This window comes from Tetrao urogallus (assembly GCF_951394365.1).
Source record: "Tetrao urogallus genome assembly, chromosome: 12".
Classification (NCBI taxonomy): domain Eukaryota; kingdom Metazoa; phylum Chordata; class Aves; order Galliformes; family Phasianidae; genus Tetrao; species Tetrao urogallus.
This window is the reverse complement of record NC_136825.1, coordinates 17,815,444-17,831,777: the sequence shown is the minus strand read 5'-3', so window position 1 is coordinate 17,831,777 and position 16,334 is coordinate 17,815,444. Positions and strand designations below refer to the sequence as shown.

The window sequence follows — 16,334 nt, the reverse complement described above, 5'->3', positions numbered from 1 at the left end:
GCATTGCACTGCCCTACACAGCGCCAGCTGCCGAGGTTAAAGCTGGGGACCCCACCCCCTTTTGGGGCAGCTGGCAGACAGGGCCTTCTGAAGCAGTCACAGCTGCAGTGGGGTTTGCTGGCCCGCTGCAGTGACAGCAGCACACGGCCTTGAGTGAGTCCTGGGGCACGAGGGCAGCTCTGAGCCTGGGGAGCAGAGCCTCCACAGAGGCTCCTCCACCAAACGCTCCTTCTGCACTGAAACGCAGCTCTGACAAACCGTGGCTTTAAAGCATTTTGTGAGCTCACAGCTGGCCGGGCTGGGGAGCTGCAGGATCCTGCCACCTCACGGAGTGCAGCCAGTCTAACCATTGCACGGTGCTGTGTTCCAGGTTTGATTGCCATTTCAAACTCACTGAAGACCCCAGGCCTCTGACCAGCAGAAGGAGACAGTCTTCACCCGTGAAGATGTTTTTACACTTAAGCGGGCTCTGTCAGACAGCACAAAAGCTGACCTGTGGCAGGGGGAAGCCCAGGAAGGTTTCTGTCAGCTACGCTTATAGCTCTGGTGTTGGATGGGACCTCGGGCATTTGAAACTTGTTAGCCCTATATTTATAAGTAATAAGTAACATAGCTGTTTGGAAAAAATGTATTATTTTTAAAGCTATGTGCTGTACAGATTTTTTTGTTACAAGTGACCCTGTTACTATTTGTTCTGTAAGCTGCACATTTTATAAAGTTTTTGGAAGGGCGAGAAACCAAGGTATTTAAGAAAAGTAGAGTAACTTTCCGTTTCAGGGTTATATTGACCTGGAGCTCGAGCTTAATGTCCTTCCTCATGTTCTAAATATGTCTATCATAGCAATAATTTATTTTCTCGGCTTAACACTCCTGTTTTAATAAAAGCAAGTTTCATTGTTACGGTGAATTGTTTTCTTCAGACCGTTCTTCCAGTGCCTCGGTGCTGAGCTGCTCTGTCTTAACCCCCTGCTCCTGCACTAACCCGCCGGCTCGCCGTGCCTCCTAGGAGTGCCTTCCCCCAGGTGAGGTGGGGCAGGGGAGGGGGGCTGCGTGCTGGGGGCTGAGCTGTGCCCCCCTCCCCTCTGTGCTGCTGCTGGGCCAGTTTGCAGTGGGCAGCAGCGACCTCAGGCTGCTGCTGGGCGGCTGCAGGGGCTGAGAGCAGGCAGACTCGGACCACGCGTTATCCGAAACTTGTTCCTCTGACTCTGGAAATTCCTGTACTGTACGTAAAACACTTGTTTATTTTTAATAAGGTGAATGTGTTTTATTTTTTAAAAAGCCTTTTTTGTAGACAGCAGCTAGAACACAGTTGACACCTTTGTATATGAAATCGTGTGGGGGACGGTTGCACTGGGACGCATTGAGAAGTTACTATTTTAAAATCTTTGCTAAGTTAATGCAAGGTTTGGGGCTGTCAAGGCAGCAGTAGTTCGTGTCACCAGAGGGAAAGAGTTTACCAATGCAAAAAGAAAAACAAACTTCCTGAATGTCTCAGTTTCAAAGATTTCTGCAGTGCTGGAAAAAAAAAAAAAAAAAACCAAAAACAGCCCACAAACAAAAAAACCTTCATGTTTACCTGATGCTGTTTTTTTTTCAGGGTTGGATTTGTCTAATAAATGTTATTTACTTTGTATGAATCTTGCTGGTGTGTGCTATGGTGATTTCAGCCTGAGAGGCAGCAGCCCTGCTGGGGGAGCACAGCTGCCCCTTGGGCACCCAGCTGCCCTTTGCAGGGGCTGAGGGAAACTGAAACGCTGTTTTCTTAGCGGGGTGGTGAATGGGGGGGGGGAATTAAAGCTCAGATGAGATGTGCACCCTCTCGTTTCAGGGATTTTTATTAACATTCTGTAAACTTACATTCCCAAGGGAAAGGAGGAGACGGAGCGAGCAAAGCCTCTCTGTAGCAGCAGCTGGAGGCAGCGGCTGTATTTCCGTGCCGAGGGCAGCGTGAACTGGAAGAGCACAGGTAGGGCTGGTGTCAGACTGCAGAACCACCTTTGCCCACGTTGCTCACCCACCCCGGGAGCCGTCCGCCGCCTTTTGCGGGCAGCCTCATGAACGAGCAGCACGCTCTTTAGCTGTTAGGAAGGCTCGATGTGACGGGAGCCGATCTGCGCTGTAAAGCCCTTGCCGTATTTAATTCGCTAGCGAACGGCTGGGGAGAGTAAATCAAGCCGATAGTATTGAGAAGCCCCGCAGCATCACCTGGTGGCGAGTGCTACTTACTTCCACCCACTTCAGAAGCTGCTCACGAACGTTTCCGTCCCCTTTGAAATATTCTGTGCTCAGTAGGTCATCAACGAATGCCTTGGGTTCGATCTGCTGGGTCTGAAATAGAACACATTATCATAACAGTAGGCAAATGAGGAAGAGCTCCATCTCTCCTTGGAGTTTCTAAGCCCTGGCACCCAGTGGAGCCTGGGGAGGTCAGGAAGGCACAGCGCTGCTCTCTGAGCGCTCAGACCTACCCACAGCCTGTCCACGAGGGTCATGACTTTGGCTGTGATTTCCCTGGGGTCCTTCTGCCTGATGGAGTCCAGGATGACATCGGTCAGGAAGAAGTGGCACTGCCTGGCGTAGAACATCTCCTCGTGGGAGAGAGCGAAGCGAAGGAAAATGGTGTCTGCAAGAAACACATCAACAAAACCATCAGGATCAAAGGATGCGGCTGCAGCATTCCAGTCAGCAGCCATGGGCTTCTTTAACGCCTGTCCTGCCCGAGGAATCCTGCAGTCGGTTTTCAAATCTGAGCTCAGTGTCAGCATTTGCCTGAACACACACAGACTTCAGGCCATTGATCTCGGGCTTTGTTTCTGTTCTTTTGATTTTCCTCTGGTTCGTTCCAGAGGGAAGGCTAGCAGCTCTGCAGCAGCACCCCACAGCTATTTGCATCTCCTTACCTTCGGGGAGCCCCTGAGGCTTTGACTTCTCCAGCTGGACGCCGCCCAGCAGAGTGCTGTAAACGATGCTCTCTTCGTGCCACGTGTGACAGCCATCGCTGCCTAGAACTGGAGGATGCTCAACTTTCAGAATCACTGCCGCAGTTCCGTGAGCTTCCTGGAGAGCTTTGGTACGCTGGCTGTCCCTTGGTTCTGTGAATCGGTACAGTTTGGGTTCTGTAGCAAAGCCCATGCAGTTGTAGTGGATAAACATTTGCTCTCTTGCGTGACCACAAAATGGATCTTATTGAAATTCTGCCCTTTTTTGGTCTTTGTGAGGAAAAGCGTAACAGTAATGGACAGAAAATGGCAAACTGAACATCAAATCATTTACAGCCTTTAGCACAACATCACAGCTCTTCTCTACTTCCCTCTTCCAGGGGAAAAGGAACCATTACACACAGCGTAACAAAACCCGAGCACCTTTTAGGCCAGGGTTCTTTCAAGGGTTATGAAAGAGGATTTCATATAGGAAAAAGAGCAACCTGCCTTGTACTGCTATGAAACAAAACCAGATCATTACGAACACGGCTTGCTGGGCCAGCAGTTCGGTGCCAACTTACCGCCTGCCCTCGGGATGGGCTCCACCTGCCAGCTCCTGTCTTTTCCTTCACCAGGAATACTTCCTATGAGCAGAACAAGGAAAGCAATGAGACCATTGGTCAAATTCAGCAGCAGGACCCAAGCATCTCACATATCGTGATTCAGTTCGTTACTCTCCTCATTTTTGCAAACAGGCAGAGAGCAATCACTTACCTTCTGCTGGTTCCCTGTTTATGTTCCTGATGCTTTTTCCTGTTGGGAGAGTTTTGACGGTGTTGAACTGATGTGTTCCAGTGCTTGGAGTAACTGGCAAACTCTCTTTGGACACGTCTTGCTCTAGCTGCTGTCCTTCAGCCCCACGTTTGGGCTCATTTTCTGGAATTGCAGAGCTCACTTTCCCAGCGGAACAAGCAGGAGAAGCTTTGACACCTCTGTCCTGCTCAGCAGCACCTGTGACACAGCCATCAGATACTTCCACGTGCTGAGAACCCCATCTCTTGGAGTTGAGCGTGCCCCATTCCTTCACCAGGGAAAGTAATTTCAGGGTGTCAATGGCTGAATCTTTATTTTCTGCCTGTTTCCTTAAACTGCTTCTCATCCCTCTCTTTCTTGGAGGGCTTTCCGACCGCAAGCTGGATTTTGCCGTGCTGGGTGAGGATTCCTCTTGTCCTCCAGTGGCGTTCTTTCGCTTCGTGCCTCTACTCTGTGGCACCATTTTGGGAGGCTTTGCCTTCCCCCCACTGCTGTCTCGCTTCCCCTTCAGATCTTTTATGTTGCTCTGTGTATCAATATGTTTCCTGGAATCCACAGCTGCGCATGAATACACCTAAAGCAGAGCAAAGCACTGTTCTGCATGGAAGGAAGAACAAATCTTGCCTTTCCTAACAAAAGGTATCTTTGATTGATTCTAATGCAAGCCTTTAAGAGCCAAGTTCTTGGTCTCTGGAAATGCTTTCGCACTCCTATGCCTGTGCTGTGCCTTAGCCCTGCCCTGGCAATCCAGCACTGGTGCTGCACTGTCTGGAATCGCCTCTGTTCGCACCACTGAACGCTCACCAAGGCTTTCTATGGCAATGCCTTCTGAAAGGCCAATCTTACCTCTCTGGGGTCTTTGCTGAACTCACGCTCCTTGTTCCAAGGCACTCTACGTGGAAAAGAATCCTCATTCCTCAGTTCCTTGTTTTGGATCCATAACCTAGAGAGTAGATATTTGTGATTAAGATAGAACGCCTCCCCTGCAACAGGGGCTTCCACTCACCAGGGGTTCTGTGTGGATCCCTTTCATTTTTATCACAAGTAACTTCTAAGCTACTGGGGAAGGAAAGGAACTCTCTGTTATCACTGGTGTGTAATGTGAAGATAGCAAAGGTCCAAGAGCCTTCATTGCTCACCTGGGCTGAGGATTTCTGAACTGTGATGCTGCAGATAAAAATGATCTTTTCTTCTGTTCCAGCATCCACAAAACTTTAACCAGTGGATTCATGTGAGCTTTGCTGATAGATCAGACTTGGGGTTTGTTTTTCTCTCTCTTTGGTAAGGATGCACTACACTCTTCTGGGGAGAAAGCTATTCAGAGCCAGGCCAATCATCTACGTGCATGGAATCCAAATTGAATTTTAAGCCTGCTTAAGAAAGCGAGCTCCTGGTGGTGACTGCCTGAGCTGCACATGAGCTTTTGAAAAGGTGAAACAACTCTGGAAGCACAGAGTAGCTGCTAGGAAGGAAGGAGGGAGGGAAGGAAGGAAGAAAGAAAGGAAGGAGGAAAGGAAGGAAGGAAGAAAGAAACTGCTTCCCAGTGAGCTGCCCATAGATTCAGATTGGAGAAGGCTGCCCATTGGGCTGGCCAGTGATCAGCAAGGAGCTGTAGGAACCCACCTGGCTCCCTAGAGAACACAGGAAATGAAGCATACACAAAAATGGGTTTTGCAGAGTCACAGATCTTATAAGGCCAGAGCAAATCCTCCAGAGAGTCTCCAGAAACCAGCTGGGGTTGGCAAAGCCAGGTTTGAGCCCAAGCCACTGAGTAAGAACATTTCCATTCAGTCTAGTAACTCTGTACAATGGGTTTCCTGAAGGAAATGCAATATTTTCCCTATCTGGAATCAGGAGATTCTCAGTTGCCTATTTTCTTAGTTCTTGGAGAGCCGAAGGCTCTTCTGTCTCTGTATCCATATAACTAATGGGGAAAGAGCATGGCCCAAAAGAGAATGGAACTGCTCATCCTGCAGGGGCTGTATCTCAGAAGGCAGTGACAAAGCTGTGCTCCTTTGAGAAAGACGACTACTGCTGGGTCAGATGAAAGCACGTTGTGCCAGAGGAAGGCAAAAGAAAGAAGAAATGTTTTACCTACCTGTAGGCCTCGCAGTGATGAAGTGCCTCTGAGAGGGAAGGGATCCCGTACTCCTCTGCTTCTTGACAGAATAGAGGCCATTCTCTGTGAGGTGTAAATTAACAGTGCAGTCACTGAATGAACAGTCTTAACAACCTTTTCCAATTATGCATTGATTCGGGAAGTTGAAGCAGTGCACAAAAAAAGGTGCACTCACAGCAGCGATTTCCCTTATGATGTTGTGGACAAGAAGCCTGCCATTTTGAGTACCCAAAAAGTGCCCAAACCAACCTTTTTGCGTTGCATTTTCAGACCTAACATCTCAACAACGAGCGAAAATAATCTCGTTCTGTTGAAAGCAATAGGAATCTTAGCATTGACTACCACTGACTTCTACGCTGCCCTTCCAACAATTCCCAGGCACTGTTTGGCCAACCAGGACTGTTTGCAGAGGACAGAGGAGGGAAAGCAGCCCCTCTGGGAGGTGAAGGTGGGTCACCAGCAGAAATCCCGTGACCGGAAACATTCCCAGATATATTCAGTTTGCTGGCACTGGGATGACAGTGGTGCCTGACATTCAGTTTCCTGCGTGCCTTTGATGTCAGCCGTGAAAGTAAACAGGGATTAATGCACCGAAGCAGCCACCAGTGTAATGTTTCTGGTGACTCTGAGGAAAAGAATGAAAATATATACAACAGCTAACTGAGCTAAAATTGACCACGTCAGCTGGTGGCCTGAAAGGCCTTGATCTGAACTGAAGAGAGCCCGCCAACTGGAGCTGAATGGAGGCTTCAAAGACCGAAGAAAGCAGAAGATCTCCTGCTGTCACGCAGGGCTTCCACTGCCGAGGGCAAAAATTCATAATGGGCAGCAACAGGAGAAGCACCAGTGCCTGCAAGGAGCCAAGGCACCAAGAGGGCTGCGCTGTGCAGCCTGATGGGCAAGGGAAGGATGTGATGTGGGACCACGTCAAAGGCCTTGCACGAGTCCAGGTAGATGATATCAGCTGCTCTTCCTTAGTCCACCAAATGAGTCATGTCCTGATAAATGTATGGCTAGGAATCTGCAGAGGCCTATGACTACGTTAATGTCAGAACGAGTACCTTAAGACCAGAAGCACTCCTGTCAGGGAAGGCCTTTTGCTTGCCTAGAAACCCAGCACCTTTTCTCAAATCTTTGCAGGTCTCTCTTCCACAGTGGCTCCTGCAGGAACATCCTTAGGAGGCAGATGTTGAAGCCATCACCATTTCTGATGTTTCATAAACGTGAGAGAACTCACAGGCTGGCAATGCCTATGGAGGGAGAGCACCCTCTCCTGCTTAGGACCCCAGTATTCCTGCTTTCCTACACCTCTGTGGTTTTGGAAGAGATGTTTCAGCATTAAAACAGAGATACCAGCAGAGGGTGCAGATGAAATATTTTTCAGTTGATCCAATTCAGACTTTGCTGTCCCTAACACCTCTATATAGATATATAATGTAAACCAACCGGCCCCAAAACCCCACAGCTGAAGAATGATGCCATGGTTTCCATCAATACAAAAGCATTTTTCTTTTTGCTAGGAGTGTGCACAGAGCACACATCTGCGGCCTTCCCCACAGGACAAGGATCTGCTACACCTCTCATTAAAATAAATAAAAGAAAACCGATCTCACAGTTACCTCTGAATTCCAACAGTTGATTTTCGGACAGAGCAGTTTGCTTCAGGGCCGAAAATAGATTCCTTTTTTTTTTTTTGGATAGTATTTCTATGAACATTAGAAACCAGACGCCCATGCTTGTTTCCCATACGACCACCTGTGGTCCAATCAAACCCATGAGTTCACTCTTACTTAAATTCTGCAGGCAGAAACAATTTCCCAAGTCTGAGGAAGTTGAGGACGTGTCGGAACATCTGCCCGTCCCCGTGGATCAGAAGGCTTTGACCATACGTGATCCAACAGACCTTCTTGTCGTTCGACAGCAGCTCTGGGTACTACGGAAACAAAAAAGATGTTAAGGTAGCAGGAAGGACGCTGAACCAACTCCATCAGGTCTGCTGATCTCATTAGCCCGATGCCTCATTAGCCCAGGAAGTACTTTGTTAATGAGTCCAACGTTGATCTGAACTTACTCTATTGAATAGAGTACTCAGGGCAAATCCATTCTAATAATTGCTGTTGTTAGAAATTTAGCTTAGTTGCTGTAGAATTATAGATTCTGACTTAGGAAGTCGCAGCTCAATCAGCCATCCATACCTTCAGTAAAGTCTGTAAGTACGTTTCATACCAGTTACTTCCTACATAAACCTTCACAATCTGGTGCAGGGTACATACTGACACTTCTGCTGTCCAGTCTGCGTCTGGAAACGGAGCAAGAAATGCAAAGGGGACAATTAGGGCCCTACAGGCTGAAGCATGAGCCAGCAGAAAAAAGATCAGTCGTTAAGTGCATGCAGGCAAAACTGCTCGTTATAATTTAAAACAGAAGAGTGTTTGAAGAACTGTGACTTACTGCAATCTCCGCTCCCTGAAGGCATCTGTTGCTTCAAATAGCATCTTAAAGCCTCTTTCACTGGCTCGTGGGTGATGTCCCCTTTGTCCAAGAAAGCGCAGAGCTCTTGGATTTCAGAAATGTTCTCAGTGAGGGGAAGTCGGCAAGTTCCCAGCCAATTCCTGCCCAAAAGGAGGAGCCTTTACGTTTCTGCTTTACAAGTACTGCTTATTGATTATCACTTGTTGCATCAGGAACCTTGAACAATTCCACATCCACAATCACAGCTATTGCATTAGACCCATCAAATAATGGTTGGCAATTGAAACTTTCAGTATCTCTCCCACGCTGCATCATTCCCTGGTGACAACAGGTAGAGCAGCCAAAAAGCCAGGGGCAGAGAGGAGGTGGTTACATGTTCCACCACGCTGCTGTCCACCCGTAATCCTTCAGAGGTGGGGCAGTGTGCGTTTGTGCTACACCTGATGTTGGCCAAAAGGTGCAAGGGGAGTAGAGAGGGAAGTGCTCATCTCTCCAGTGACTGGTGAGAGGGCATGGCTAAATGGCTTAAATCATCAGGGGAATTTCAGATTGAATACTGGGAAGAAGTTCTTCAATGGACAGTGGCTGGGCTTCGGCACAGAGTCCCCAGGGTGCTGCTCACAGCTGCCAGCATTCAAGAAACTTCTGGACTATCTGAAACTATCTGAGTGCTCTCAGATATATGGTTTAACACTTAGGTTCCCCTTTGCAGAGGTGGGAGTTGGACTCGATGGCCCTCACGGGTCCCTTTCGACTCACGACACACGATTCTATTACTCAAGGTACTTCAGCACGAAAAATCCCTACGCAACATCAACTTTATCCCACAAGGCGCCATTTCACCTCCCCGGCGTTCCATTCGGGCGAGGCAGACGAGCACGAAAAGCCACCCAGCAGCCATCCCGCGGGGAGATCACCGACCCCAGCACCTTCCCGACGGGCTCCCAGCCCCGGGGCCGCCCGCACATCGCGCTCCCCACGTACCGGGCGTGCCGGAACAGAGCCCCGCTGCCGCGCACGTGGAGGCGGCGCCGCGCCGGATCGCCGCCCACGAGGAGCTGTCCGAGTGCTGAATCGGGGTAGTGCTGCAGCAGCCCCAGCGCCATCGCGTACCGCGCCGCCCGCCGCCCCGCTCCGCTCCGCCGCTCTCGGGCCCCGCGCCGCGCCGCGCCGCCGCCTGCAAGCGACGGGACGAGGGGTTCGTTACCGAGAGTTGCCGCTGATTGCTAATTGCGGGCAACCGGGGAGTGCTTAGAGTGCTTACAAAATACTCGGCTAAGCACTCTAAGCACTTCTAAGCACTCTAGTGCTTAGGAAGAACTCGGCGTCGGTGAGGCCTCGCCTCGAGTGCTGCGTTCGGTTTTGGGCACCTCAGTACGAAAAGGTGCTGGAGCAGGTCCAAAGAAGAGCAACGAGGCTGGGAAAGGGCTTGGAGAAAGTGGGCTATGAGGAGAGACTGAATGAACTGGGGCTGTTCAGTCTGCGGAAAAGGAGTCTGAGGGGAGACGTCATTGCTCGCTTCCAATACCTGAAAGGTGATTGCAGCAGAGTGGGGCTGATTCTTCTCACTGGTGACAGGGTGAGGGGAAATGGCCTCAAGTTGCACCAAGGGAGGTTTAGGCTGGATGTCAGGAAAAACTTCTTTACAGAAAGGGTTGTTGGAACCCTTGGAACCCTGGCACTGCAATGGGCTGCCCAGGGAGGTGGATGTGTCACCATCCCTGGTGTGTTGAAAAACCATTTGGATGTGGTGCTCAAGGACGTGATTTATCAGAGAGCTGTTAGTGTTAGGGTAGGATGGTTGGGGTGGGGTGGGACTCGATGATCTTTAAGGTCTTTTCCAACCTGAGTGATTCTATGATCCTGTGATTCTAAGAAGTAAGGGCTGTTGTGTTATGACACAGGGAAATGGGTTTTAGCTAAGAGAGGGAAGATTTAATTGGAGGTAAAGAAGATGGTTTTTTTACACTAAGGGTGGTGAGACACAGGCCGCCCAGAGAGGTGATGGTGTCCTGTCCCTGCAGACAGACAAGGTCAGGGAATGAGGCTCAGATCATCTGGTGGAGCTGTGGGTGTCCCTGCTCAGTGCAAGGAGAGGGAGTAGGAGGCCTTTAAGGTCCCTTGCAACTCACAGAATAGCACAGAATCACAGAATGTTTTGGGTTGGAAGGGACCTCAAGGATCGTGAATCTCCAACCCCCTGCCACACGCAGGGCCACCAACCTCCACATTTCATAGCAGCCCAGGCTGCCCAGGGCCCCATCCAACCTGGCCTTGAACACCTCCAGGGATGGACGGGGCATCACAGCCTCTCTGGGCAGCTGTTCCAGCACCTCACCACTCTCACAGTACACAACTTCTCCCTGACATCTAACCTAAATCTTCCCTCCCTTCCACTTCAAACCATTTCCCCTTGTCCTGCTGTTATCTGCCCTTTCAAAGAGTTGATTCCCCTCCTGTCTGTAGGCTCCCTTTAGGTACTGAAGGCTGCAATGAGGTCACCCTGCACCTTTCTTTTCTCCAGGCCAAATAAGCCCAACTCCCTCAGCCTGTCTTTGTACAGGAGGTGCTCCAGCCCCCTGATCATCTTTTTGCCCTCCTCTGGATTCTCTCCAACAGCTCCCTGTCTTTCTTGCACTGGGGGCTCCAGACCTGCACACAGTGCTGCAGATGGGGCCTCACCAGGGCAGAGTAGAGAGGGACAATCGCCTCCCTGTCCCTGCTGGCCACCCCTTTTCTGATGGAGCCCAGGATTCCATTTGCTTTCTGAGCTGCAATCACACTCTGCTGGCTCATGTTAAGTCTTTCATCCATCAGGACCCCCAGGTCCTTCTCTGCAGGGCTACTCAACCATTCTATGATTCTATAACTTCCCAGCAGATCAAATGTCCATGCAAATGTGTTGATCTTTAGGACTAGAGGGAATGGCCTCAAATTTGACCAGAGACTCAGTCTGGATGTTAGGAAATACTACTTCTCCAAAACTGTGCTCAGGCACTGGAATGGGACACCCAGGGAGGTGGTGGAGACACCGAGCCTGGAGGTGTTCAAGGAACGTTTCGACGTTGTGCTGAGGGACGTGGTTTAGTGAGAACTATTGGTGATAGGCAGCCAGTGGGACTGGATGATCCTGTGGGTCTTTTCCAACCTTGGTGATTCTGTGGCTCTATGACACGACTGTTCAGTTCACGGTTGACTGTATTAATGCCATTCCTGTTTCAAAAAGTTTATTTCACAAACGAATATTAAACGCAGTGCTCGTAAGAAAAGATGTAGTGGTGACAGAATGATAGACTGAGGTTGGAGGGGAACCTTTGGAGGTCACCCAATCCAGCAGGGCCAACCCGAGCAGCGTGCCCAGGACCAAATCCAAACCACTTCTGACTATCTTCAAGAAGGGAGGCTCCACAGCCCCTCTGTGCTCTGCCAACGTACATGAAGTTTGTAGAATCATAGAATGGTTTGGGTTGGAAGGAACCTTAAAGGCCACTCACTGCAATGAACACCCACAGCTCCATCAGTGCTCAGAGCCCCGTGCAGCCTGACCTTGGCTGTATATCCTATCTAAATCTCCCCTCTTACAGTTTGAAACCATTTCCCTCTGCTCTACCACAACAGACCCTGCTAACAATTCTGTCCCCTCCTTTCCTACAGCTCCCTTTTACATACCGAAAGGCCACCATCGAGTTCCCTCTGTGTACACTGTATTACCTCTGTAGATCCTCACAGCCTCTGTAAGTTCAGGGATTCCCAAGGTTAAAGCTTCCTCCTCCAAGGCATCGATGTTGGAGAAATCATCAGGCAGCAACAACTTCTTGGAGCGGAGAAAGTTCACTTGGAAATAAACACAAAACACACAAAGTGTGCGCTGGCATCCTGTGCCCAGTGCTCAGGTCTAGCAAAAAGAGCTCCTCCTGACTTCCTGCAGCTTCCCATTCCTACATACCCACATACGCAGCAGATAATGTGCAGCATGCCATGAAACAAAGCCTTTAAAAATGATAGCCTGCAAATGAGGCTTGTGCTGGAGGAGGCTAAATGGAGCGTGGATAATCGGGTAAGCACAGGATTAGGTTGGTTCTGTTCATCATTGCATCCTAAGAAATTCATGATAGAGGTTTGGCTGATTCTTTTTCCTGGATGTGCTTCCATTCTGACCTGCCCTTAAATGTGTATTTTCCCATATGCCAACAGTAGCTCCAGTTCCTGATGCCATCATGCATTTTAGTTTAGCAAACCATTAGAGTAATGAAAGATAAATAAGCAGGACCACAAGTGGGTAATTTCAGGTATGAGACTCCAGCAGGCACCCGGTGCACATTTTGCTTCTTAACGCAGTGGAACTGGCAGACAGCAAAACCAACCCAATAAATATTACGGGGTTCCAGCCTTTACAGAAGTATTACTAGAGATAGGAAGGAATGGTTTATGTCATAATAATAAAAATGGTTACCTATGAAGCGGAATTCACTGGAATCACATTCTATCAGGGCCGCATTCTCAAGCAGCCACAGCAAGTTGTCATCGTTGACCAGCACTGGATATTTTTGCACTAAATCGAATGGCAAAAAGCAGTAATTCACTTCCTCTTCTGTATCAAGTAAAGGTGTATCCACTAGTCCTAGGGGAGTCCTTTCAGGGAGCCCTGAGTGAAGAAAAGCAGAGAAGAACCAGTTAGATAAAGATGGAACTTCCTGGCTTGCACTGAGTAAGCACTCCTAAGGATGCAAAAGAAATCTCAGGTCCCTTCTATAGGGTTTCCTACATGCAGAGTGAAAAGCTGAAGACAGGAATACCTGACCAAGAGTTGCATGTATGTCCTTCTATGTTCCTGTGATGAGGCATCAGGGAGGAAGTTGTGCACAAACAGAGCAAACCACTCACATCCGTTCAGCTTGGCAGCAGCCAAGAGCTGTGAGCTGGGCTCCCTCCAGGTTACCCAGCAAAGGAACCTCACTGAGCGAACCTGGGGGGGTCTGGGACACCTACCTGCAAACACCGGGCTTCTAGGAGGGATCTCTGATGGTTTGTTGGCACATTTCTGTGCTTTCCAGTTATTCAGAGGCTCTCTTTCAGCTGCTGGTATGTCTGCAGGTTGGACACATGAGCCGTCCTCCTTCCAATTGCCTAAGAGCTGTTCAAACACATGAAGTTTTTCTATGCAGCAACTTCAAAAAACAAAAAACAGGCAAGGGAAGGAGTCCCATCCATGCCATGCTGCAGCTCACACCTACCACAGCATGCCATGGAACCCTGCGCACAGACAAGAACAAACACAGATTGCCTTCCTAACATTTTGATACCTAAAGTTAGCCAGAAAAACAAACCAACCAACCAAAATGAATGGAGAATACCTATAGGAATGTGGAATAAAATGAGAGCCATTTATACATTCCAGATAAAGCCAACTGTTGTTACAGCACTTGAGTTCTGATGGCACCGGTTTCTATTCTAGCTCTGGAATTCAAGAGTCCTAAGGGGTGGAAGGGAGCTCTGGGGGGCACGGCGTCCAACTGCCCACTAAAGCTGGGTCCCTACAGGAGGTTGGCACAAGTAGAAGTGTGCAGCAACAGACAAAGCCAAGGAAGGCACCAGGAAGCTCCTTCTAGTGATATTTTTACCCCACACACTGAAGGGATCCATTGATTAGAAACGGGAATTGACGTTTGGCTCAGTTACAGTGATTAATAATAGTCTCTATGCTTCCTAATCTTTATAGGATGATAAATCGCTTTAAAGCCGAACAAACGGTTGCACGCTGTTGCAGGATATGAAGCACAAAGTAAATGTGGGAGCCATGGTTATGACTTCCAATGCACGCACATTCAGTGCCTCCATTAAGTGAATGAATAAGGTGGCACTGGCAGCCACTCACAAGCCAGAAACAGCAGAGATTCTGCTTTGGGAGTGTTTTTGGCGTGGCCATTTCTCTTTATCTGCTTGGATGTGCATCGCAGGCACTGCTAAAGTCACACATGCATTCCTTGACACCCTCGTACAGATGGCACCATCTAAGAAATGAACGCATATCATCTCTTAATAACAATTAGGTATGTCTCAGGTACTCAGAACACCCCATTTTACCTGTGCTAAAGGTGTCAGCTGCAAAACTAAGGCTTGCTCGTACAACAAATTCAATTCAGTGCAGCTGAGAGAAGACAATTCTGAAGTCTGCACGTAATAATGGAGGTGCCTGAACACAAAACCATCCTGGTCAATAAATAACCTCAGATTTTCAGACCAGTCTTGCACAGAAGCCTCCTTCCACAACACAGAGTCAGGAAACCGAGCGACTTGACTTCGGGGAAGTGAAAAATACCATCCACCAACGTTAAAATTAAATGACTCTTCTTCTGCTGGTTCAGCGGTGCGCCCCAGTTCCTTCAAAAAGAAAAGGAGAACACGTCAAAAGCAGGAAGGATCCTGTAAGTGCCGAAGCAGCGTGCCATTTTATTTTGACATCCCATCGGACTCTGCGTTTCCCGTTGGTTTTTTCCCAACCGTAAAGATTCTCTCAGCTGCACCAGGTGGGACATTGGGAACCATTTATTGTCAGAAAGAGGCAGTGAGGCATCGGCACGGCTGCGCAGGGAGGGGAGTGGGGCTCACTGTGCCTGGGGGTGTCAAGAGGGGATGTGGCACTGAGGGACATGGCCTGGAGCGGGGAGGCATAGGCTGCAGGTCGGGCTGATGGCCTCGGTGGCCTTTCCGACCTTCTATGATGGAGGTTTTTGAAGCAGCTTGTTGAAAAACAAAGCACGGGGCAAACGGCACAGAGCACCACATCCCGATTCTCGGTCCTTAGTCTGCGATCACCAGTTGAAATAGGGGCTGCTTTTGTCGTGACGAGGCTGGAACAGAATGCAAACAAACACCTGCACGGCCTCCCACACAGCTCCGAGCAGCGGGGGAAGAATCACAGCATCATGAAGCTGGGGCAGCCCACCAAGACCATCCAGTCCAGCCATTGACCCACGGTGTGGCCGCTCCAGGCCACGTCCCTCAGTGCCACATCCTGGGCACCTCCAGGTGACTCCACACCTCCCCAGCACCTCGCTGCTCTTTGGGAGCACAAATGGTTCCCAATATCCCACCTGGCTCTCCTCGGGTCCATCACCCCTCTCCCCATCACCACCACCTGAGCACAAAGGCCTGCCCCCACCCTCCTATGGTGCTTTTAAGGCCCATAGGCAGTTTTGTCTTGTTGTTGCATTGCACTCAAGTGTGGGTTTGGCTGTGGTTTAGCACAGCGTGCAGAAGGGCTGAGGGAAGGCTGGCTGCAGCCCTGGCCTGCTGTGCCACTGCCACCGACGGGGTGGCTTTGTGCTGGAGATGGAGAACGCATCTCCTGCAGCAGGAAGAAGATAACATGAAGCTGTGATGCCTTTCTCCCTCCCAGAAAGGCTGCAGGAAGGGAGTGAGAAGGAAACCGAGAAGAGGAAGGGGAACAAATGGCAGTGAAGGAAGGTAAGAGCTGAGCCAGATTGGCCGGGTTGGATGGGGCCCTGGGCAGCCTGGGCTGCTATGAAATGTGGAGGTTGGTGGCCCTGCGTGTGGCAGGGGTTGGAGCTCCGTGATCCTCGAGGATCCAACCCGGGCCGTTCTGCCATTCTGCACCTCGCACAGCCTTCAGTGCTGCTCAGCGCCGCCCTGCAGCTGAGCGGCTGCTCTCTCCCACTGAAACACCGCGACATGGGGCAGCCCAGCACGGCGCTGAGGAGGGAGGAGGGCTGGGACCCACAGAGCGGCTCTGCTCCTCCATGGCGGCCGGCCGAGCAACGGCAGCAACGGGCGGGGACGGAGAGAGAGCGGCTGCGGGGGGGGCACGAGGGGGGCGGGGGGGCACGAGCGGGGGGGGGGGGGGGGCAAACCCGATGTTCTTAGCGGGGAAAACAGCTGGCATCTCGCTGCGAGCGGGTGGGAATGCGGCTGGAACGGCTGCTGCTTAGCAAAGGGGGGAGAAGGGGCTGCGAAGGGGGGGGGGAGAAGGGGCTGCGAAGGGGGGGGGG

The 16,334-nt window shown here is 50.2% G+C and overlaps 1 protein-coding gene across 1 annotated transcript; it reads right to left on the bottom strand.

Moving 5' to 3' along the window:
* Nucleotides 1-1,853: 1,853 nt before the first annotated feature.
* KCTD19 (potassium channel tetramerization domain containing 19) lies at nt 1,854-16,087 on the bottom strand (the record flags this gene model as incomplete). The annotated part of the gene is made up of 17 exons (XM_079541446.1): nt 1,854-1,952; nt 2,227-2,328; nt 2,469-2,623; nt 2,901-3,092; nt 3,503-3,565; nt 3,696-4,308; nt 4,581-4,677; nt 5,833-5,916; nt 7,644-7,786; nt 8,049-8,152; nt 8,305-8,465; nt 9,310-9,502; nt 12,037-12,159; nt 12,779-12,970; nt 13,315-13,459; nt 14,410-14,706; nt 16,067-16,087. 17 exons carry the CDS (start codon nt 16,085-16,087, stop codon nt 1,854-1,856), a joined length of 2,784 nt encoding a protein of 927 aa, XP_079397572.1.
* Nucleotides 16,088-16,334: the final 247 nt, after the last annotated feature.